This window comes from Tiliqua scincoides, chromosome 1, assembly GCF_035046505.1.
Source record: "Tiliqua scincoides isolate rTilSci1 chromosome 1, rTilSci1.hap2, whole genome shotgun sequence".
Lineage (NCBI taxonomy): Eukaryota > Metazoa > Chordata > Lepidosauria > Squamata > Scincidae > Tiliqua > Tiliqua scincoides.
In genome coordinates this window covers 20,528,879-20,551,851 of record NC_089821.1, presented here as the reverse complement: position 1 = coordinate 20,551,851, position 22,973 = coordinate 20,528,879, and the positions used below count along the sequence as shown (strand labels likewise).

Genomic DNA, 22,973 nt, shown 5'->3' with positions numbered 1-22,973 from the left:
CAGAATAGTGTGAATGGTTATTGGGAGGGGAGCACATGGCTCCAGTACATTGGATGAGCCTAGATTGCCAGGGAATCAGACCACAATCATCCTTGTATTCCTTATCCCTCCATCACATATCCAGTCTTCAGGGTTAGCATTTACTTTGAACTGCCGCCAAAAGCAACTAACACTGGAACCGAGAGAGGCTGAACAACAGTCCCATTGACTTCTGACAAGACCCTATTGACTCTTGTGCTGTGACCAGGGCATTTCTCACTTTATCATGCAACAACCAAGTGGGTGCTTGTCCTACATTTTCAAAAGGGATCACAGGCACATGCTAAGGGTACGTGGGCACTCTCGTTGTTAAATGGAAAATAAGACGTTTCCAAGCTGCTTTCTTTCAGATCAAGAACACCATCGTCCCATTAACATGATTTATCCCACCAGAGTGCCAAAGTGCAGTAAAGCCCTTTTCTAAACTACATTGGCTGTCTGATCTGGTATGTAACTTCTTAAGAGTGCACTGAAAGAAAGAAAGAAAGAAAGAAAGAAAGAAAGAAAGAAAGAAAGAAAGAAAGAAAGAAAGAAAGAAAGAAAGAAAGAAAGAAAGAAAGAAAGAAAGAAAGAAAGAAAGAAAGAAAGAAAGAAAGGTAGGACTCAAAATACAACAGTAAGGAATATGATTGTGGAAGACCTCTGCTTACTTTAACAGATTCAGCCACAGGCACCAAGACATTTGCCCTCCATGTATCAAGGTCTCTACACTGCTTCCTCTCAATTTCCATCTCCTTCCCTATGCATGAGTGAGCACTTTCCTAACAGGATAAACAAGACTAAAATAAAGAATGGGAGGGTCTCAGCTCGGCTAGCTTCTGGCAGTCATCAAGCTATGAACCTCTCACTCAGTTCCTTGCTTTCAGCCTGCATCATTTTGAACTATGATCTATTTGAATCAGCACAGAAAGAAGAAGCTTTGCCCTTTCATTCTGCTTTCCCAAGGCCTTTCATTTTTGAAGAGCAAGCAATCAAAAATGAGGATACCTGCAAATCCCATAGGACAATAATGCAAATCCAGACAAGGTGCTCCCTAAGGAAGTTGTCTGAGAAGATACAAGTTCATGTCTGGTCTTTCCTCCAAGTCAATGTGGAGAGGAGGGACCAAGGAATGCTGGCAATATTTCATAACCCTGCCCATCATTGTAATGCGGGAGCTGTGAGCCCTCTGCTTCTTGTTTTAATGCCACTGGATGCCAGTGAGGCAATCCCTGAATATCCATGACTTTCCCCACACAGATCTTAAAGTATGCTCAAGATCCACAAGATACTTGTCCTTAATGAGTGCTGTGACATAAGATAGCAAACTTTTGGTTTTCATTATCTTTGGGAAAGGCAGAAGGGTTGTTTTCTGTACTTCCACAGAATAATTCCCAGGAGCATCGAACCATCACTTAATACGGTCTCTTACCTGATATGACTTCCAGGAGTAACATAAGTTTAAGGCCATCCCTGAAATCCTCTTCTATATTCTCAATTTGTGTGCCAGCCTTGCGGAGGTGAGAGTTACACCAGGCTGTAAATGTCTGAAAAGAGATGAAGGGAGAGAAAAAAGAGGAATAATTCATCTCCTAAGACGACTTACAGGGGTGCAGAAAAATAAAATCCATAAAAATTTCAGAAGTGTTGATGCTGTGATTTATTAGGTTACTGTCAAAGACTAATTAGATCTATCTATTCTTCATGAACTAGCTCTGTAGACAAAAATGTCAACACTTAAAGACAAAAGCAGTAACAGGGGTACCCCAGTACCTGCAGAGGATCCATTCCACAGACCCCTGTGGATACAAAAACGGGGGGGGGGCACCCATATTAATAGTGTTCTGCGCGCACTTGCCCCTCTGTGCACCCATTAACATTCTTTAAATGTTCAGGGAAGTGTTTCTTGCTTAAAATAGGTCATTAGAGCATTCGTGCCAACAGTGGCTTCAGACAGGGGAGTAGAACAAGTCAAACATCTCTCACCTCTCCCAAAACCACAGAGACAACAAGGCAGCTAGGCTTTACAAATAAAACTGGGGTGGTCGGGCAAGGAGAGGAGCAGTCACCCTCATAACATCAGAAGCAGTGGCGTCACTAGAGTTTGCGTCACCAGGTGCTGGATGGCAGTGCGTCACCCCCCCATGCAGTGCGCGGGGCAACGCCCCAGGTGGTGGGCATGGTGATCTACCATCACTCCGCCCCCACTGGTTTTTCGGCTGTACCTTTTGATAGAACATTCTGCATGAAATTATGCATTGATTGATATATAACATGATGGTATTATTCCTCAAACTGTGATTTCAGTGATTTTGGTCACTAGTGGCATCACACACACCCCTTACTAACACGTTATTGCAGCAGTTCTCAAACTTTTAGCACTGGGACCCACTTTTTAGAATGACAATCTCTCCAAGACTCACCAGAAGTGATGTCTTGGTGGAAGTGAAATCATCAGGCAAATTAAAATAAATAAGTATAAATAATTAAAGCAAAACAAATAATTAAATAAGCCAGCCCTGGTCCACCAAGTGAATTTCCTCTGTAGCCTGCCTGCAATAACGCCCCCTTCCAAAACCAGTAAGGTTTTCAGCCCTACCCAGTGCCAGTTCAATTTAAGAACTTCTGTTTAAACCAGATCACTGTCAGGATCCACTTGGCTTTGCAAGTCTCAAAAAAGTTCACCTTATCAGCTGAAGCCTCTGTTTTGATCCTTTTTAGTAGGGGGGGGGGCTGCCTTCTGCAGCACTGGTTTAGCTCCAGATGTACAGGATCAGGACCATTCTGGTAGCCTTGCACTCTCCTTCACCTGATCTTCTACACCAGCCAAGGCACATTTGCTTACTCACAAGTAAACGCAACCGTGAGGCTTAGTTTTGCTTTCCATAGGGCTTGAGAGTCTGGTCCAACGAGAAGCTGACGGAACATACCAAGATCCAGGTCTACAGAGCTTGCGTCCTGAGTACACTTCTGTACTGCAGCGAGTCATGGACTCTTCGCTCACAACAGGAGAGGAAACCGAACGCTTTCCACATGCGCTGCCTCCGACGCATTCTCGGCATCACCTGGCAGGACAGAGTTCCAAACAACACAGTCCTGGAACGTGCTGGAATCCCTAGCATGTATGCACTGCTGAAACAGAGACGCCTGCGTTGGCTTGGTCATGTCGTGAGAATGGATGATGGCCGGATCCCAAAGGATCTCCTCTATGGAGAACTCGTGCAAGGAAAGCGCCCTACAGGTAGACCACAGCTGCGATACAAGGACATCTGCAAGAGGGATCTGAAGGCCTTAGTTGTTTTTATGCAGTTGTGCCTTTTAGATTATGTTTTTATGCTGTTGCTTGCTCTTTTAATTCCTTTAATTCTCTTATACTTTAACCTCTGATATTGGCTTGTACGTACTGCTGATTTTATTTGGTTATTAACTGTATGTTGATTTTTATCATTCTATTCATATTTCTACTTTTATCGCATTGATATTTATGGCAAGCCTCCTTGATGCCCCTATTTGCTCCAATCTGAGAGCATGCCAGGAGAGCTGGTGGAAGACCATGTAATCAAAGTCTAGGACTTCCCCTTAGAAACAGGAAAACATATTTGCTACACATGCTGATAAAAGCAGTACGTGGTTACATAAACATTCTACACTTTAACTGTGTAATATGGTGATGACCTGGGTAACAACAAAAAAACAAGTTGGGATGAAAAAGTGAAGAGCAGTGTGCAACATTTAAGAGCTATCAGTGGCATAGCTATAGGGGGTGCAAAGCACTAAATTTTGTAGGGAGCCTCACTGTAGTTTGCAAGTGGCCACTCCCCTTAGGAGCCATTCTGGGCAATGGGAGCAAAACTGAGGCATTTGCCTTGCATGATGCGGTTAGGCTCCCTGTAAAACATAGTGCTTTGCATGAGCACTATGCAGGAGGGCAGGAGGTCTGGTCTAGAGGGTTGAGCCTCCATTTGCCTGAAGATAACATCCGAAGGTCGCCAGTTCGAGGCCACCGGCACCGTGCGACCTTGAAGCAGCTGACAAGCTGAGCCGAGCTATTCCATCTGCTCTGAGCGTGGGAGGATGGAGGCCAGAATGTGCGACCAGATCAAGAAAGAAACATCTGAATGTTGTGGTTTCTTGAAAGACAGAAACCTTCTTTCATATTGTAAAAATTCCTACGGGGATTTAAATCGCCTGCCTATGTAAACCACCTTGAATAGTCTAAGGAGAAATCTGAGGATCAAGAAAGGCGGTATAGAAATACCTGTACTACTACTACTACTACTACTACTACTACTATTATTATTATTATTATTGTTGTTGTTGTTGTTGTTGTTGTTGTTGTTGCTGCATGCCTTCTAGCTATGCCACTGAATGCTACTGTGCTCTCATTTCCATGAGAAGCGTAAGGTTTGAGGCAGGCTTTGTAGAGTGGTTTACAGAAGACACACTTATGCTGTTTTAATGGAAACTTGTTTACTGACACATTTACAGATGGCACCAAAACCATAAGTGCCAGCTGCAAGATAACAATCACAGTAGAGTTCCCCAAGCATGTGCAATGGTGCCAAAACTTCACATCTGTTCATTGCCCCATTTACTTCATGTCAAGAGATAGCAGAAGAGCAACATTGTATAAAAGGATTCAGGAAGAAAAGCACACCAAACCTATTTGCTTGCTGGTATTGACTCACATATTTATACCATCATCTGATGCATCCAATCCACTGAATGTTCTCATGCACCAGTTGATGACAACCATCTTGCAGTTCAGGGATGTGCAGTGGGTGGACAAGAAGGTGAGGCAGAGCCTCTCCACCAGAGTCCTTCCAAAAGTGCCACTGTGTGTGAGGTGTGCAAGCTTTCACAACCCATGCGCTGTGCACATGGGTTGTGAGTGCATGCATACTTCACATGTGGTTGTGCTTTCTGAAGAACTCCAATGGGGAGGCTTTTTCTCACCAGCTTCCCCACCCACCGCAAATCTCTGTTGCAGTTCCATTACTATGCTGGATTTCACCAGCAGATGTAAGGCCTGTGCCACAAAACTGTGTGAGGTGGAAAGTGAGTTTTCTCTCATCCAAACAATGCACAGTTGCAAGTGACTCCATTAGCACTTGTGGTTTCTAAGATAAAGTGGCTGATTGATATAATTTGGCCATTCAGTTGCCCGCAACCAATAATGTCAAACGTATTGTGGAAAGCCAAGAACACAGGCTCACATTCTGCCTGATTTTAAGCACAGGCTTTATCTTCTCATCTATATCATGCTGCCATCTGTAAGAAAGGGCAGGAGTCATTGTTCTTTCCAAGTGGGTGCACTTGCTCTTACAGACTTCCTAATAGGCAGACTCACAATGCAGCCGCCTTATATGTAGGGGCAGATGCTGCCTCCTCTCTCCTCTGGAGGCCTGGCAACCACCGTTCTGCTTCTCTTGCTGGGCCATGTGGGACTGGAAGAGCTATTTTATTCAAAAGAGCTGACTAATGCTTTGCTATTGTGTATGTAGCTAAGAGACCCTTCTGCATAACTCTGTATATATTTCATTCATTCCCTCTTCTTTTATAACCATGTACTTTGGTCCTGCCAGCTAAATTATAAGAACATAACATAAGAACATAAGAAGAGCCCAACTAGATTAGGCCAAAGGCCTATCTAGTCCAGTTTCCTGTATCTTACAGCAGCCCACCAGATGCCTCTGGCAGCACACAAGACAACAACAACTGCACCCGGTGCCCTCCCTTGCATCTGGCATTCTGGGGTGGCCTGCTTCTAAAATCAGGAGGTTATATGCAGGATGAACTGCATCCTGTGGTGGGGAGGCAGTCATTTGCTCCCTTACCTTAAGGCTGCATTGCAGTTGCACCAATGCAGGACAGCTGGATAGGATTAGGCCCAAAGTAACCTAGCTTCAGGTACAATTGCAAGGTCCCTTATTCTCTAAACCAGGGCTTTTCAGACTGGGGCGTCACGACGCGTTGCGGGGCAGCCACTTTCACTTCTGAAGCTTCACAGAGCCCTGCGGACAGCCATGCAGGGCTCCCCACACCTCCGGAGGTTGCAGGAGGCTCTGGTAAGTGTACCCAAGCCCCTGCAGCCCCCCTGAGCGGCGCAATCCTGCGGATCATGCCGCTGCCTTCCCCTCGTCACTGCTACCTTCCCCCTCCCCCGCAAGAACTTACCGCGGCTTTCAAACTCCCTGGGAGTTTGAAAACCACAGCTCTAAACACTACTGCAAACACCCTCCACAATAACACCATCAATAATTCTGATTTCTCCCAGAACAGTAGTTCTAGTTAAGTAAATCATATGTAACTAAAGCCAGCAACAATAGGAAACGAATAACTGCTGCCATGTTTCCTATAGGAAGGAGTGTGGAGAATGGGGCCATGGAGAGTAGGAGAGGAGTCTTTGAAAGAGGAAAAGTCTGCTGAAAGGTGCCAGGTTCATTTCCTTTATAAACACTGATCAGAAACAGGAAGAGGCAAGAAAGGGAATGAAAACACCTGTGTTAGCGGAGGTTCTTGGAAGCAGTGAGCAGGTCCCATAAGCAGTGATAACTCTTTGTCTTTCAAACTCTAAACAGCTTAGTAAAGAAGGACCATTTCCCCCTATATGAGATGGCTTGAATCTTGAGGTCAGTTAGAGAGCTTCTTGCATATCCTGCCACCACTACTTGGTGGGGACACAGGAGACGGCTTTCTCTGTGATGGCACCTTACATGTGGAACTCCTTGCCACTGGAGATCTAGCTGACACTCTCTCTGTCAGCATTCCGATGGCAGCTGAAACCCATTACAGTAATTATTTCTGACATACAGAGCATAGTTTTATTATTTGGGGAGTTGCTGGTTGTCCTCCTGATGGTTTTTTTTTTTTTTTTTAAAGCTCTATCATGGTTCTGTGAATTTGTTTTGTTTAAATTGATAATTGTTTTACTGACATTTCAACTTTTAATTGCAGCAATGTGCTTTGGAAGGGGAAAGATGAGGTAAACATATTTTAAAATAAATAAATGAACTTCGGTGCTATCGCATTAGGACTGGTTCAAATCACTGATCAGCCATCTAACTCTCTAGGTGATCTTGGGTGAGTCACTGTCTCCCTTAGCCTAACCAACTTTACAAGGTTGCTGTGATGCTATAATCTGGGCAAGGGTGGTGCTTCACAAGTACATTGCTTGGAGCTCTTTTAAAGAAGGGTGGGATTAAAATGAAATCATAAATAATATAAACTGACGCCTCTAAATTACTCAACTATAGTTGCTTTCCTAAAGTATCAGTATTATTGTTGAAGTAGGTCTGAGCCATTTTATCCTTAACTGGCATACCTGTTATCTCTTGAAACTCCAGATAGTAGCGTAGCTGGGAGTGGGGCAAGAACCCAGGACTCCCACGTTCAACCCCGTGCCTGTGCAGTTTCCCCCCTCCATGCATACGCAGCCCTAACCTTGGAAATGGCTCCATTTGGAGCCATACAGGAGCCAGGGTGGGTGGGAGGACCCATTTTGCTGTCCTTCTGCATGCTGAAAGGTGGGGACCTGTTACTACCAAGGAGATGGTGGAAAACTGCCATTCCCCCACAGGGAGGGGGCAACAGAACCTGCAGCCCCAGCCTAGCTACACTACTGACTCCAGAAGAGGTACATGTAGCTTCTTTCCCTATGTGCACTGCTCACTTACTACTCTCTGGTTGGCAACCTTCAGTCTCGAAAGACTATGGTACAAGCCTACAGCACCCGGTATTCCCAGGCGGTCTCCCATCCAAGTACTAACCAGGCCTGACCCTGCTTAGCTTCCAAGATCAGACGAGATTGGGCATGTGCAGGGTAACAGTTGCTGTCACTACTCTCTGACCTCTGCAGAAAAGTGATGCAAAAGTTAGGTCAGAAATATGTTAACATAACATCTTTTGTTTTTTTAAACCCAAGAATGGCCTTCTAGATCCATACAATTTGCCTGATGAAAGGCCATCAGTGGCTAAATAAAACAGGCACTGGAGGCTTTGTTTTGATTGTAGCAGTGGCTCTATGAGAAGGCATGTCTAATAACACAGGCCAACACACATTTTGCTTCCTTAAACGTTACACCAATTCCTGGGTATATTTGGGGTGCCGATTCCAAAAATGGCATCCGTTTTGCCCTATCACGTCTAGTTTTGGAGACACTGCATAGCCTCTTTAGTGAATAGTTCAAGCAGCTTCCTCGTGAGGAAGCCTACACCATGGCTTCCTCAAGAGGAAGCTGCTTGAACCATTCACTAATGAGACTATACTATATCTCCAAAACTAGACGTGATGGGGCAAAACGAATACCATTTTTGGAATTGGCACCTCAAATTCATATCAAACCACCATGAAGTTTGGGAAAATTCTGACCCTCAGTTTTGTAGGCCTGTGTAATTTTCCACCTAAATCAAGCCCCCCCCCCCCCAATATTAGACCTCCAGGGGAACAAAAGCAGGTATCATACAGGTCAATTTTGTTTGGGGATAAAGAGTCAGGAGGTTGAGGACAGACACAAGTATCTCCTTGAGGCTCCACAACTGAGACTAGGTTCCTAGCATGCTCCTGCTTCCAGGAAGGCTGCCATCCAGGCAGCCTGTAAGGGAGCCTTCAGTCTAGCAAAGTAAATACCATTCTAAGACTTAGAAACAAATCTGTGCCAGACTAGGTTTGGACCGTTTCCAGTTGCAAAAGTGGAACAGTGTGTTGCAAGTTTTCTTGAAGTGCCCAGCAATGGAAACAAATTAAAACATGACCAGAGATAACAAAGGCAACAAGCACTCATGGACTGAAGACCTGGTCCTTCAGTTCAGATGGCAAAGTTCTATCCAGCTGCCACCACAGGCTCTCAAGGAAGATGTATCAGGCTATTTATATCATGAACAGAACAGCCTTTCTCAGGTTCTGAACGGCCTCTACCATAACTTGCATGTTGATCTGACAGCTTAACAGTAGTGTAGCTACGGTGGCGCAGTAAGTCTTGAAGTCAACAGCATCACTACTCAGAATGGCTCTGACAGTGAGTGGAAGGGGCTGCTTAAATGGCGCATTGCCACACCTGCAATACTTACCACAGTGGTGCCTCCCACAGCTTCACTAATGCAGCTTAATCAGCTCATCACCACTCCGGCTCTCCATCAGAATCCAAGCTTAAGGCCTGCTTGGCCCCACTTTCTCTTCAGAAGTTCCCATTTTCACTTGCCTGTACTCCCACTGTGTCTCATGGATCGTCTTCCTGGGTACTTCAACAAATAGCTACACAATGGAGCATTTACCCAATCTAGCCCATAAGAAACCATTTCTGAACCTATTTTAACTTGCAACTCAGGCTTTTCATAAAAGGGTCAAGAAGTCAGAAATACCACGGATAGACAGCACTGTGGTGGCAAACCTACATGTGGACTGTACAACCTGAGCCTCTTGTACAACCTGAGCCTCTGAGCTAACATGACTGAATTCTTATTATAGCACAACTCTCCACATGGAAAACTAGTATGGCAAAAAAGAGTTCCAGCCAATCCTACCTGCATATGTTCTATTTGCAGGGAGTAGGGTGAGTTTTTTCTCAATGACCATATGAACCCCTTCGTGCAACATTTACAGCCCAAAAGACCAGTGTTTCTCAAACTATGGGCTGGGACCCACTAGGTGTGTTGTGAGTTGATTTCAGGTGGGTCTCCATTCATTTCAATATTTTATTTTTAATAATTAGACTTGATGCTACCATGGCATGTGACTGCATTGGGAGAAATATACAGATTTGTACTTTTAACACATATACAGATTTGTACTTTTAACAGGCTACTCTGTATATGCTTTTAACAATGACAGTAAATTGGACTTACTCTTCAGTAAGTGTGGGTAGGATTGCAGCCTAGCATTGTTAAAAATTTTCCTGTTTGATGACATCACTTCCAGTCATGACATCACTTCCACTGGGTCCTGACAGATTCTCATTCTAAAAAGTGGGTTCCAGTGCTAAACGTTTGAGAACCACTGGCCTAGACACTTATAAGGTTCACTTTCATACTGCTTAAAAGTTAAATAGAACATTTAAATTATATTGGCGCATAATCAAAAAACATTAATTATCCAGCCCACATGGCTCTTCCACTGTGGAATTATATCTGCTTAAAGGAAAGTAAAAGTACAAGATCCTGTCTGGTGTGTGTGTGTGGGTGTGTATATCAGTGAATGATCCAGCAAATAAAATATAAGCTGGTGTCCTCTTTTATCCTAGCACCTGTGATGACTTGCCAGTTCTTGGATCCAGGGAGAAGCCCATAGTAATAAATATACTAGACAATGTGGGCCATATTTATAATTCTTGACTTCAAAAGTCAGCTTATTTTTCCTAAGCTCTTTAGCTTACTTTTTTTTTTTAAACATAAAAAGCAGGCTTCATCACAATGGTCAGGCTGCAAAAAACTACTTATGGCATCCATAAGAACTCAGGTATGTCCAGTATCATTTTTGAGCTTTACAAACCACACAGCTGCCAAAGCTTCGTCACAAAATGTTTTGCAAATGGGTACAAAGAGCAAGAGAAGAGAAGAGAAGAGAAGAGAAGAGAAGAGAAGAGAAGAGAAGAGAAGAGAAGAGAAGAATGGACATCAGGAAAAAAATTCCAGATGGTCAGGGAGGTTCAGCAGTGGTCTGCTGAGGGAGTTGGTGGATACTGGAGATCTTCAAGCAGAGCACCTGCTGGAGATGCTTTAGAAGGAGATCCTAGAGACCCCCTTCAAGGAGAAGGAATGGGGGGCATGAAGGCACCAGCACCTTCTCTGTTACTAGCGCAGATGACTCTCTCCTCCAGGGAGAACTCAGAAGTGACGTCACAGTGTCATGTGATGTCATGGCGTCACTGCCCCGAGTGTCAGTCCAGTGCATTATGCCTCTGCTCCCAGCTGTCTAGGGAGAGCACAATCCCCCCTCCTTCCCAGGTATTCCTGTACTAGTCTTGAATCAACAAATACGACACAGATTTACAGTGTTTTCTAGAGCTGCAATGGCAGCTTCTGCACTTCCTTGACTGCAGAGCTACTTTCCAAATATGGTGGCCTCTGTGAAGTAGCAGAAGGTTTGGCCCAAAATGTGAAAGGAGGGGACTTTTCCGGATGACAAGGTATGAAGGAGATAAAGAGAGACTGAAAGAGCAGTTGAAAAGGTCAGTTAAAACTGGAATGTCTCCGAAAGCTGTAAAGAGACCAAACTGCCTGTTTGGCTTTTTCAGTATCTGGCATTTGCATGATTGCAGCTTCGACATTTAGACTGCAAACATTGCTGACAGACTCGAGTGAATTATGAGGTTTTTTTTTGTTTTTTTTTGGCAGTGGTGAGGTCTTCAGTGATAGCTTGAAACAGTGGTATGGTCTGATCTCCTACATAGCAAAATGTATTGGAACTTTTGTGAAGGAAAGTAATTGTAGAATCCCCACCTTGTGGCATAGCTAGAGAGGTGCAAAGCACTAAGTTTTGTAGGTGACTGAACATACTGTGCAAGCAGCCCCTCCCCCGCCCCTCAGAGTTCGTCCTAGTTATGGGGGAGGTGCTGGTGGGCAGTCATGTGTCCCCCCTTAGTGTAGGCACAGCTTTCAAGAAGTTAGCAGACTTACTATCCTATCTCAATCCTATCCCCTAGCTCGATCCTAGCTCAAATTCTATCCCCTGCGCAGTGGCACCAAAATGGTGACTGCTGTATCCTGCAGCCCCACAGAGTCCACCAGAGGTCTCCTTGAGGGAACTGGACATTTATCCCCTTCACCTAAGGGTGCAGCCCCCGCAATGGGGCTACTCGAGTCTGCGCTGTTTTGCAGGTGCAGACTGGAGAACCTCCGTTTTGGGCTTTGCAGCCAGAAACAGAAGACAGAATCCAATGGAGCCGGGCTCTGCCAGTCCCAACCCTGCCCTGAACCCGTTCCTCCCTCCACCCCACCCTTCCCTGCCCTCCTTCCTTACTCCCCCCACCCCAGAATGCCTCCTCCTGCCTCGAAAACCCACACCACTGCCCAGCAGTGTGACTTAACCCCAGGTGCTCCTGTGGCATTTGGTGCCACATTTGATGCTGAGGCCCAGCACTGACTGGTACTGACCCCAAAACGGCGGCCCCTTGTCCCTGGGTGCCACAGGCATGCCTTACAGCATGTTTGCAACACCCAATGCCAACGCTGAGCTCCAGCGCCAACACTACAACCCCTTAGCATTGGGCCTTTAGAGCGCAATCCTAACTTACCTTTAGGCTGGCCCAAGTCTCCTGCATTGGCCTGCGAGTGTCAAAAATGTTGCCTAGGAATGTCGCAAACACTAGGCTGCTCGCATATGCAGTGGTGCTGTGGGTTATGGCCGGCAGGTATACAGTAGGATAGGGCTGTGTATGTGTATATACTAAATAATAATAATAACTATAAAATATTTGCTGTTTGCTGCACAAGCTCATCAGAGATGCATATTTTGCAGTCCCTTTAACTTCACACCAATGAGCCGGATGACATTTAAAACCAATGAGATAGTGTCCACCCTATAATAAGTGGAAGAACAGTTTTAGGAGGGCAATCAAAAACATTCACACACTGTTCCACTGAAGGTAGCCCTAGCAACACAACAAGATAACTGACAGCATTGAGAGCATCGTTCTTCTTCGGTGAAGCAGTAATTAGCCCTGTCCTTTGCAAAGCACAGCTGTTTTGACACTCAACTTAATTTTTTTTACACCTTTTTGAATTCTGAAAATGTTTCTTAGGTCAGCATGCTCACCAGGCGTGCATAATGTTTGGCAGACAGGCCACAGCCATTTTGTCCCATGTGCTCACTTGTGATTAAGTCACCAGCAACTCAGCTTTCAGTTTAGGATTCTAGAAAGGACACAACAGAAGGGCAGCACTGCATATGCTACAACAGCAATTCCCCAATAATAGGTAATTTCTACTAGCCAAGAATCATGAATATCTAATAAGTGCTGCCAGACTTGCTTATCAGGGTTAAAAAGCAAAAGGGGTCACTTCTGGAAGATCATGGTCTTGTTAAGCCTCTCCTGCTGCAGTTCTCCTAGTAGTTGAACATGTTAAACACGTTGCCATTCTGAACCCCAAAATGCTATTCTTGCTGGTGGAAGTGATATTTTCCAGAAGACTGAAGCCTTTGGGGGATATGCAATATCAAGAGAACAAGATCACAACAGGAATGTTTCATTCTATACCAAACAGGAAGCTGCTGATGAAAATGGTGTCCTTATGTCCAATTCTCCCCATAATATTTATGATCACTTTACTCATGTTTTACCATTATGTTGAGTATTTTTCTGCCTCCAGCTCAGTGGTTCCCAATGTGGGGGTTGCAACCTCCTGGGTGGTCGAAAACTGATTTTCAGGGGGTCGCAGGGACCCCCACATTTACTACTGCAGATGCATTTGCACATTTTTAAAGTTGCATTTTGCAACATTTTCAGGGAATCTCAAAACCAAAAAAAGTTTTTGAAAAAAATTTCAAGGTGTTTCCACATATCTGAAAACAATGGTTGCATTAGGTAACCTATGATAGTCTACATACATGTTTTTACAGGCACTGTGCTGGGTTTTGAGTATTAATTCCTATAGGAATCAGGCAAAAAAGCTGAACTCACCCCAGAAAATCTTAGGGAAAAAATGGTTTTAATGATCACGCAGCTTAACTAGTGAAAAAATGTCAAGGTGTTTTCATATACTGATTCATCCATGAGTACAACATGTGCTGTATTTTTAAAATGTGATTTATTAAATCAATAACATCACTTCCTGCTTAATGACATCACTTCCAGCCCTGCCAGCAAAATGATGTCACTTAATGTACCACCAGGTAGATGGGACTTGTTAGCCTGGGAAGGCAGCTGATCTGAGAGAAGGAAAACTCTGATTCCAAACCTCCACTGCCTTGTGGCTACATCCAGTTATGGAAAAGGCTTCAGGAGTCAACCTCGAGGCAAAATCCGGAGCCGGAGTCCCTGAGGCAGTTCATGGCTGAACACAGTCACGTTCTAGCAACTCCTGCGACGCCGCTGGAACCAACCGTATTGGCCTCTGCCTTTCCATTGGACCATTTCAGAGATGTGGAGAGGGGGGATTTGCTGCATGGGTAACAGTCTATCCTCCATATCTACTGTACCCAAGCTTCGCGCACTGGAGAGGACACTCTGTCCCAGAACCACTATTCAGAGCACGATACCATAGTCTTCCGAGACTGAAGGATGCCAACAAGCAATGTACCACTTAATGGTATCATTTCTGGTCTTTTGAGGGGGGATTCTGAAAGGTTGTCATACCTTAAAAGTGGGCCCAGTTCTAAAAATGTTGGGGACTACTACTCTTGCTGCACCACATCCTTGAATGCCACAAAGGGGAGCAGGGCCAGGGAAACACACAACATAATGATGTCACGGCAGAAGACCTCGGGCAGATACCGCTGCCCGAACACCCCCTCCTGACCGAGGAATTAAGTCAGATAGAGGTGAAAAGAGAAGATGTTTCAGACCTCATTGATAAATTAAAGATCAATACGTCACCGGGCCCTGATGGCATCCATCCAAGAGTTATTAAGGAATTGAAGAAAAAAGTTGCTGAGCTCTTGACTAAAATATGCAACTTATCCCTCAAAACGGCCATGGTGCCAGAGGATTGGAGGATAGCAAATGTCACGCCGATCTTTAAAAAGGAAAGGAAGGGGGACCCGGGAAACTATAAGCTGGTCAGCCTGACATCTATACCGGGTAAGATGGTTGAATGCCTCATCAAAGAACCTGGAGTATTGTGTCCAGTTCTGGTCGCCGCATCTCAAAAAAGACATAGTGGAAATGGAAAAGGTGCAAAAGAGAGCGACTAAGATGATTACGGGGCTGGGGCACCTTCCTTATGAGGAAAGGCTACGGCGTTTGGGCCTCTTCAGCCTAGAAAAGAGACGCTTGAGGGGGAACATGATTGAGACATACAAAATTATGCAGGGGATGGACAGAGTGGATAGGGAGATGCTCTTTACACTCTCACATAATACCAGAACCAGGGGACATCCACTAAAATTGAGTGTTGGGCGGGTTAGGACAGACAAAAGAAAATATTTCTTTACTCAGCGCGTGGTCGGTCTGTGGAACTCCTTGCCACAGGATGTGGTGCTGGCGTCTAGCCTAGACGCCTTTAAAAGGGGATTGGACGAGTTTCTGGAGGAAAAATCCATTATGGGGTACAAGCCATGATGTGTATGCGCAACCTCCTGATTTTAGGAATGGGTTAAGTCAGAATGCCAGATGTAGGGGAGAGCACCAGGATGAGGTCTCTTGTTATCTGGTGTGCTCCCTGGGGCATTTGGTGGGACGCTGTGAGATACAGGAAGCTGGACTAGATGGGCCTATGGCCTGATCCTGTGGGGCTGTTCTTATGTTCTTATGTTCTTATGTAAAGATAGAATCTCAAAACACATAGACGAGCAAGCCTTGCTGAGGGAGAATCAGCATGGCTTCTGTAAGGGTAAGTCTTGCCTCATGAACCTTTTACAAATCTTTGAAAACGTCAACAGGTATGTGGATGTGGGAGAACCCATGGACATTATATATCTGGATTTTCAGAAGGCATTCGACACGGTCCCTCACGAAAGGCTGCTGAGAAAACTCCACAGCAAGGGAATTAGTGGGCAGGTCCTCTCATGGATTGAGAACTGGTTGAAGGCCAGGAAACAGGGAGTGGGTGTCAATGGGCAATTTTCACAATGGAGAGAGGTGCCCCAAGAATCTGTCCTGGGACCGGTGCTTTTCAACCTCTTCATAAATGACCTGGAGACAGGAGTGAGCAGTGGGGTGGCTAAGTTTGCAGATCACACCAAACTTTTCCCAGTGGTGAAGACCAGAAGTGATTGTGAGGAGCTCCAGAAGGATCTCTCCAAACTGGCAGAATGGGCAGCAAAATGGCAGATGCGTTTCAATGTAAGTAAGTGTAAAGTCATGCACATTGGGGCAAAAAATCAAAACTTCACATATAGGCTGATGGGTTCTGAGCTGTCTGTGACAAATCAGCAGAGAGATCTTGGGGTGGTGGTGGACAGGTCGATGAAAGTGTCAACGCAATGTGCAGCAGCAGTGAAGAAGGCCAATTCCATGCTTGGGATCATTAGAAAAGGTATTGAGAACAAAACGGCTAATATTATAATGCCGTTGTACAAATCTATGGTAAGGCCACACCTGGAGTATTGCGTCCAGTTCTGGTCGCCACATCTCAAAAAGGACGTAGTGGAAATGGAAAAGGTGCAAAAGAGAGCGACTAAGATGATTGCTGGGGTGGGACACCTTCCTTATGAGGAAAGGCCATGGCGTTTGGGCCTCTTCAGCCTAGAAAAGAGGCGCCTGAGGGGGGACAAGATTGAGACATACAAAATTATGCATGGGAAGGATAAAGTGGATAGAGAGTTGCTCTTTACACTCTCACATAACACCAGAACCAGGGCACATCCACTAAAATTGAGTGTTGGGAGGGTTACTACAGACAAAAGAAAATATTTCTTTACTCAGCGTGTGGTTGGTCTGTGGAACTCCTTGCCACAGGATGCGGTGACGGCATCTGGCCTGGACGCCTTTAAAAGGGGTTAGACAAGTTTCTGGAGGAAAAATCCATTACGGGTTACAAGCCATGATGTGTATGTGCAACCTCCTGATTTTAGAAATGGGCTATTTATCAGAATGCCAGATTCAAGGGAGGGCACCAGGATGCAGGTCTCTAGTTATCTGGTGTGCTCCCTGGGGCATTTGGTGGGACGCTGTGAGATACAGGAAGCTGGACTAGATGGGCCTATGGCCTGATCCAGTGGGGCTGTTCTTATGTTCAAATTATGTGGTCCTACACATTAAGGGAGGACTTGACACGATGATGCCATTTTTTTTTGGTCATGTATCACATGAAACATGTATGTCTCAAGATACAGAATCATGAAAAGAAGCACAAAGAAGCATGTAGAGGCTTTCACCATGAAAATTCCACCATGAGCATGCTTCCACCATGTGCAGATTACTGATAATAAATTACCATGATTTTTGTAATTAACTCCTGAATATTTTTTATAACTAATTTGATCGTCCCTTTTGTCAAATTTAGGGAGTTCAGAGACTACCCGGCTATGGAGTTGTGTCAATAAATAGTTACAGGAGAAAAGCCAGAGGAATCTAGTGACAAAAAGATTTCAGAACCAAAATAGAAGATGCAGCAGCATTCATTCAAAGTAAACAAATACAGACAACTTTGCCAGAGGTCACTGGAAAAATCTGGCATGCAGCATTAAGCTTCTAGATTATAAGAAAGCGTTGGCTACAGTAAGTGGCTATCCAAGTGACCCTTGCACAAAATAACTGAAAAGAAAAAAAGAGGCCACAGTTCTTTGGAAAACATTTTGCAAACGTTGGGTTTTGGCTTGAACTAGAATTCAGTTCATATTCCTTTCAAATCCCAGCTTTTGGAGAGGGGAAAGTCTACATTTTCCAGGAGGTTTTCAAAGTTTAAACAAAGTTTGCAGTGTATCCATGAATACAAGGACTTGGATATCAAGTCTTGTTTTTATGAAACCATATCTTGCTTCCAATAATTTCTCCCTTTAGATCTGACAGGCATAACCCCTTGGCTAGGTTAGCAGTATGGTACTACTGTATCTGACTAAAATGTTAACATACAATACAGAAGGAGAAATTTACGGATATTAGAAAGGAAGATGTTTGAGCTGCAGAGAGTAAATTACAACTATAATCTTTCTCGGATGAGAAGACAGTAGAAATAAGGAAGGCTTAGTGTTGAATTCCACAGGGCTTCTGGCTTCTAAACATTCCCAGAAAGGGACATCATTTAAAAGAACAGAACACTACTACTACTACTACTACTACTACTACCAACAACAACAACAACAACAGGTATTTATATACCGCCTTTCTTGGTCTTTATTCAAGACTTTATTCAAGGCGGTTTACATAGGCAGGCTATATTTAAATCCCTTATTAAATAGGGATTTTTACAATTGAAAGAAGGTTCTTTCTTTCAAGAACCACTACATTCAGGTGTTTCATTCCGATCTGGCTTCACATTCTGGCCTCCATCCTCCCACGCTCAGAGCAGATGGAATAGCTTGGCTTCAGCTTGTCAGCTGCTTCAAGGTTGCACGGTGCCGGTGGCCTCGAACTGGCGACCTTGTGGATTTTATCTTCAGGCAGACAGAGGCTCTACCCTCTAGACCAGACCTCCTGCCACTAGTGTGAACAGACCACTAGACCACTAGTGTGATTATTAGGACAAAAGAAATAAGAAAGAGATGTGCAGTGCAAGTCATCGGTCTGTATTAAAGCCTAAGCTTTCCCATATATTAATATACCATGTTCAGCCTCCAGAAAGTCCAGTTATGGGAAGCGAAACCAGAAAGGGTATTTTGACTGAGGGCTGCTTGACACCTCACGTTAGAGCAGTGATTTTCAACCTTTTTCATCTCGCGGCACACTGGCAAGGCACTAAAATGGTGAAGGCACGCCATCAGCTTTTTGACAATTGACAAAGCACACTGTGCTGTCAATGGGGGCTCACATCCCCCAATGGTCCTATTGATAAATGACCCTCTCCCAAATTCCCACGGCACACCTGGGGACCATTCGTGGCACACCAGTGTGCCACGACACAGTGGTTGAAAATGGCTGTTAGAGTCACATTGTGCTGCTGTTTGCCTCAATGAACACAAAGGGTGAAGCCACATGTGAAGTTTTAGTGACATATGCCTCTCATATTTTATTTGCTTATTGTGGTAAGCAATGTGTTCAAAGGCCTGGAAAGTGCTGATGGTTGGAGTTTACGATACTAGCTAGCTAGCCAGATCACTTGTTTTAACAGTCCAAATTAGTGTAGAAATGTCTTTATTAGAGGAAAAGGGCTTAGGAAACTGAAATCTTGCAATTTATTACAGTCCCAATGATACTCAGGATTCAGTTTTGATTTGAAAAAAATTCTTTGATCGTAGATCTAAAAAAAGGATCCTAGTTCAGAATAGTACTTGTCTTCCTAGATAAGAGGCAGCAGCCTAGCAATGCCCAGGGAGTAACATCACAAAGTGAAGATATATTAGAAAGAAGACTCCAAGAGAAGGATAGTTGGAATCTCTCTCGGATTCTAAGTGTATTCGGATTCCTTCCACCGTTTGTTAGAATCCTCAGTGTAAACACACTCCTTACAGAAAGAGAAATATTTGATTTAAACCAGATGCTGGATGGGTTTTTTCCACCTCTTCTCTACACTCTGTTGAAAACACAAAGCATCTTCTGCCAAAATTTGGTTTGGAACCTAGATCTCGAAAGGGCTTAATATATGAGACCATATGTGTCTTTTCAGCATTCTGCTCACATCAGTTTGAATATGGAAGTATTTTCCATCATCCAGACTCCTATCCATTTCCTTTTTGTCACCAAACACGTCCCCCATTAGTGGGGATCTGATGTGATAGTGCTCCTTAGCTCAAAACAAAAGGGTGAAATCATAATTTCTTAGTGGTGCACTCCTATGAATCCAGAATAAAAGGAATGAAGCATGTTGACACGTGTCATAAATTAGAGACTCACACAACAGTAGAGAAAAGGTTTTCACATTGTGCCACAATGAGTCTCCTGAAGTCAAGAGAACTGTTCTAGCCTTCTCAAGCATAACCATGAATGTACAAGAACATACAGCTTGTAACTAGTTCAAGTATTGTATGCTGCTGCCTCAATCATAAGAAGTGCCTTACTGCATTCAGTTCTTCTAATCCAGCATTTTGGCTGAAACAATGGCCAATCTTTTGCCTTAAGAAGCTTGTTAGGCAGGGCATGATGAAACCATCACAATTATCCCTTGGTAGAGAAGGATTGTAACTCAGTGACAGACCACCTGCCATGCGTGTAGAAGGTCTCAGGTTCAAGCTCCAGCATCTGCAAAGTCCTCTGTCTGAACCCCTTGAGAAATGCTGCCAGGCAGTAAAACCAGAGAGTTGGTCTAGCACAGTGGCTAAGGGCACAATCCTGACAAACTTTCCAGCACCAAGGTAAAGGCAGTGCAGCTCCAAGGTAAGGGAACAAACATTCCCTTACCTTTAGGAGGCCTCCGTGACTGCCACCCAACTGCAGGCACATGCCCCACTGGCACAGCTGTGCCAGTGCAGGAAAGTTGGTTAGGATTTAAAAGAGTGAGCTACAAATCAGGCCTTCCCTGGGTTGAGTTTCCCCTTGGCCATGACTTTACTAGGTATCCTCTAGGCAAATCTTTATTCCTACTTGGCAAAAGATTCCCAATCAATGTCTTTGGTCAATCCTAGCTCTCTTCAGACCTTGGGGGTGTGTGTGTGTGTGTGTGAATGGGGGAATGAGAATGAAGCATCAGGACCACTCTCCTCCCCTCTACACTATCTTTTTAATTACCTCCTCCATTTTCCAATATAGGAAATGGGAGGAGAGGCTGTGGAGATCAGTGGGGGGACAGAGGTCTTACCAATCTGCTTCCTGAGATGACTGCCTTAAGTGGCCTCATGGATGGGCTGGGTGTGCTGTGTGCCTTCCCCCATGCCGCATCTGTGCAACTGTGCCAATCTTACAGGAAAAACTTGTTTAAGACCAGAAAGCCTTCTTGCCACTGTTCTTTAACATTTCAGTGTTAATTCATTTTGGTTCCTTGCAGGCTGCGTGCTAGTTCTCCTAGGGCTGGGGTGCTCATGTTCCTTGAACTTTTAAAAAGCCAGCCATCAAGTCATATCTGAGTCTTCATTCCCTGCTCTGCATTCTCTGATCATTCTCTCTCTGATCATATTAGGGAAAGCCACCATCCACCATTTTCAGGCGCTTTGACCATTTGATCAGCCTGTACTCACTCTCTCTCTCTCTCTCTCTCTCTCTCTCTCCCCCCCCCCCCCAGAGCTGAGCAGCCTTGGAAAGGACTTGAGCTCTTTTTCTCCTCAGTATTAGACACAGAGAGGCAGCTTGGTCTATTAGTGGCCTGCATCCAGATCACGCTTCTGCACTTCCTTAATAGCTAGTCCCAGGAGTTAAATGAACAATTTGGAAAAACAAAAGCTGGCCCAATCAGGAAACCTCTCATTAACCAAGATGGGCTAACTGATGGTTTCTGGAATCTTCTTCCCTTACCCACAAATTATCTCATTATTTTACCCAGCCTAAAGGGAAGAGTGACTTGAGCCTGTGTTGTCCACTTAAGGGGACAATCCTAACCAGGTCCACTCAGAAGTAAGTCCTATTTTGTTTAATGGGGCTTACTCTCAGGAAAGTGTAGTTAGGATTGCAGCCTAAGTCTCATCCCCTCCTCTTCCCCCCCCCCCCCCGAATTTGACTGCAGGTACAGGTTTCTCTTTGGTTCTGCTGCCCTTCCACTTTGACCTGTGCTCTTAGCCTATCAGAATGTCCCCTTTTTGATCCTCAGAAACCCTAGAGCACTTGTGGCCCTTGAGGCCTCTCAATGCGGCCCTCAAGGAGCCCCCAGTCTCCAATGAGCCTCTGGCCCTCCGGAGATTTGTTGGAGCCCACACTGGCCCAACACAACTGCTCTCAGCATGAGGGCAACTGTTTGACCTCTCATGTGCTGTAGGATGAGGGCTTCCCCCAATGCTTGTTATTTCATGTCTGTGATGCAGTAGCAGCAGCAAAGGAAAGGCCAGCCTTGCTTTGTGCAAGGCCTTTTATAGGTCTTGAGCTATTGCAAGACCTTCATTCATTCATATAAGTTCATCCTTAATATATTCATTTATGTAAACTTTGGTAAATTTATTCAAATTTTAAATGTAAATTAATTTTTTTCCCCCGGCCCCCAACACAGTGTCAGAGAGATGATATGGCCCTCCTGCCAAAAACTTTGGACACCCCTGCCCTAGAGGAACTCCTGGTTTTCAGTCATGGTGCATGTGTTCCTTAGGTGGTGCCACCCGCTGGTGCAGCTTTAAACACCTGAGTTGCAATCACTTTTGAGCTGAAATTAGATCACATACATGCCTTTCCTGAGATGAAGTTAGAGTGATCATGCCCCAGCCCACACATCCACTCTTGCTGCCCAGCTCAGAAGATGAACCAGTTCTGATCCTCTGCTTCTCTGCCTCATCCCTTGAAGACCTCGTGAGATTTGACACTGGTTGTCTTTCATGACAAATCATCACCTCCAAGACAAATAGCTGTAAGCTGCTTGGCTCCTCTAGTCGACCTATTCCGCTCTTCCCCTTTCATTTAGGTCTATCCTATCTATCAGATATTCTCCCTTCCATCTCTTACCTCTAGCAGAAGTCTGGCTTCCTCCTGGAAGAATTCCAATTTTGCATGGGCAAAGCACCCAAACAGTAACTGACCTGCCCCTCAACTATGCCCCAGGGCAAAGGTCTGTGATGCCACCCACTCACATCACGCCACCCCCCCCATACTTACCTAGCGCAATGGAGCCTCATGTGGCATTAGGGACAACTAGGAAAGCCTTCTGAAGTTTCCCCACAATCTTAAACAGTCCTTCCAGGAAGTACTATCAGAAGGCTTCCTGCTCAGTCCGCAATGCTGTGCGAATGTGGTGCTAGAGGTATTTGCTCCCCTGCCCCCCCCAGCCCACTAATGCACTCAAGTCACTTAACTCCAGTTCCCTCCTTTGGATAAACCATTCGCCTCCTCTACACCCACTCATACATTATACCAAAAGGCTTATATAGTCATTAGCAGCTACAGCTATTTTCTCCATTGTATGAATTCCCTATAATAAATTGATAGTTGTTCATCATTCTGGGCATGGGGTTATTGTTGAAGGTAAATCCTCCTTTTTTCTCTTGGTGCCAGTCTGCAGGTGCACTGGATGAACCATGACATGACATATAATGGCCAAAGATCCTTAGATATGAGTGGCCTGGACCATTTGGATATGAGTGTACATGTACATGTCACCAGACCATCTGTGGTCACACCATGATCACAAAAAGA

General features: G+C 44.7%; 1 protein-coding gene and 1 pseudogene across 6 annotated transcripts in view; both read right to left on the bottom strand.

The window, feature by feature from the left end:
* Window positions 1-22,973, bottom strand: part of ACTN1 (actinin alpha 1) — a 119,254-nt gene that overhangs the window by 59,351 nt on the left and 36,930 nt on the right. For all 6 annotated transcript variants that reach the window (XM_066632563.1, XM_066632478.1, XM_066632496.1 and 3 more), the window contains exon 2: window positions 1,451-1,565. In XM_066632563.1, coding sequence (XP_066488660.1) covers window positions 1,451-1,565 — 115 coding nt within the window. The remainder of the gene's footprint in view (window positions 1-1,450; window positions 1,566-22,973) is intronic.
* Window positions 7,739-7,855, bottom strand: LOC136637987 (5S ribosomal RNA; annotated as a pseudogene).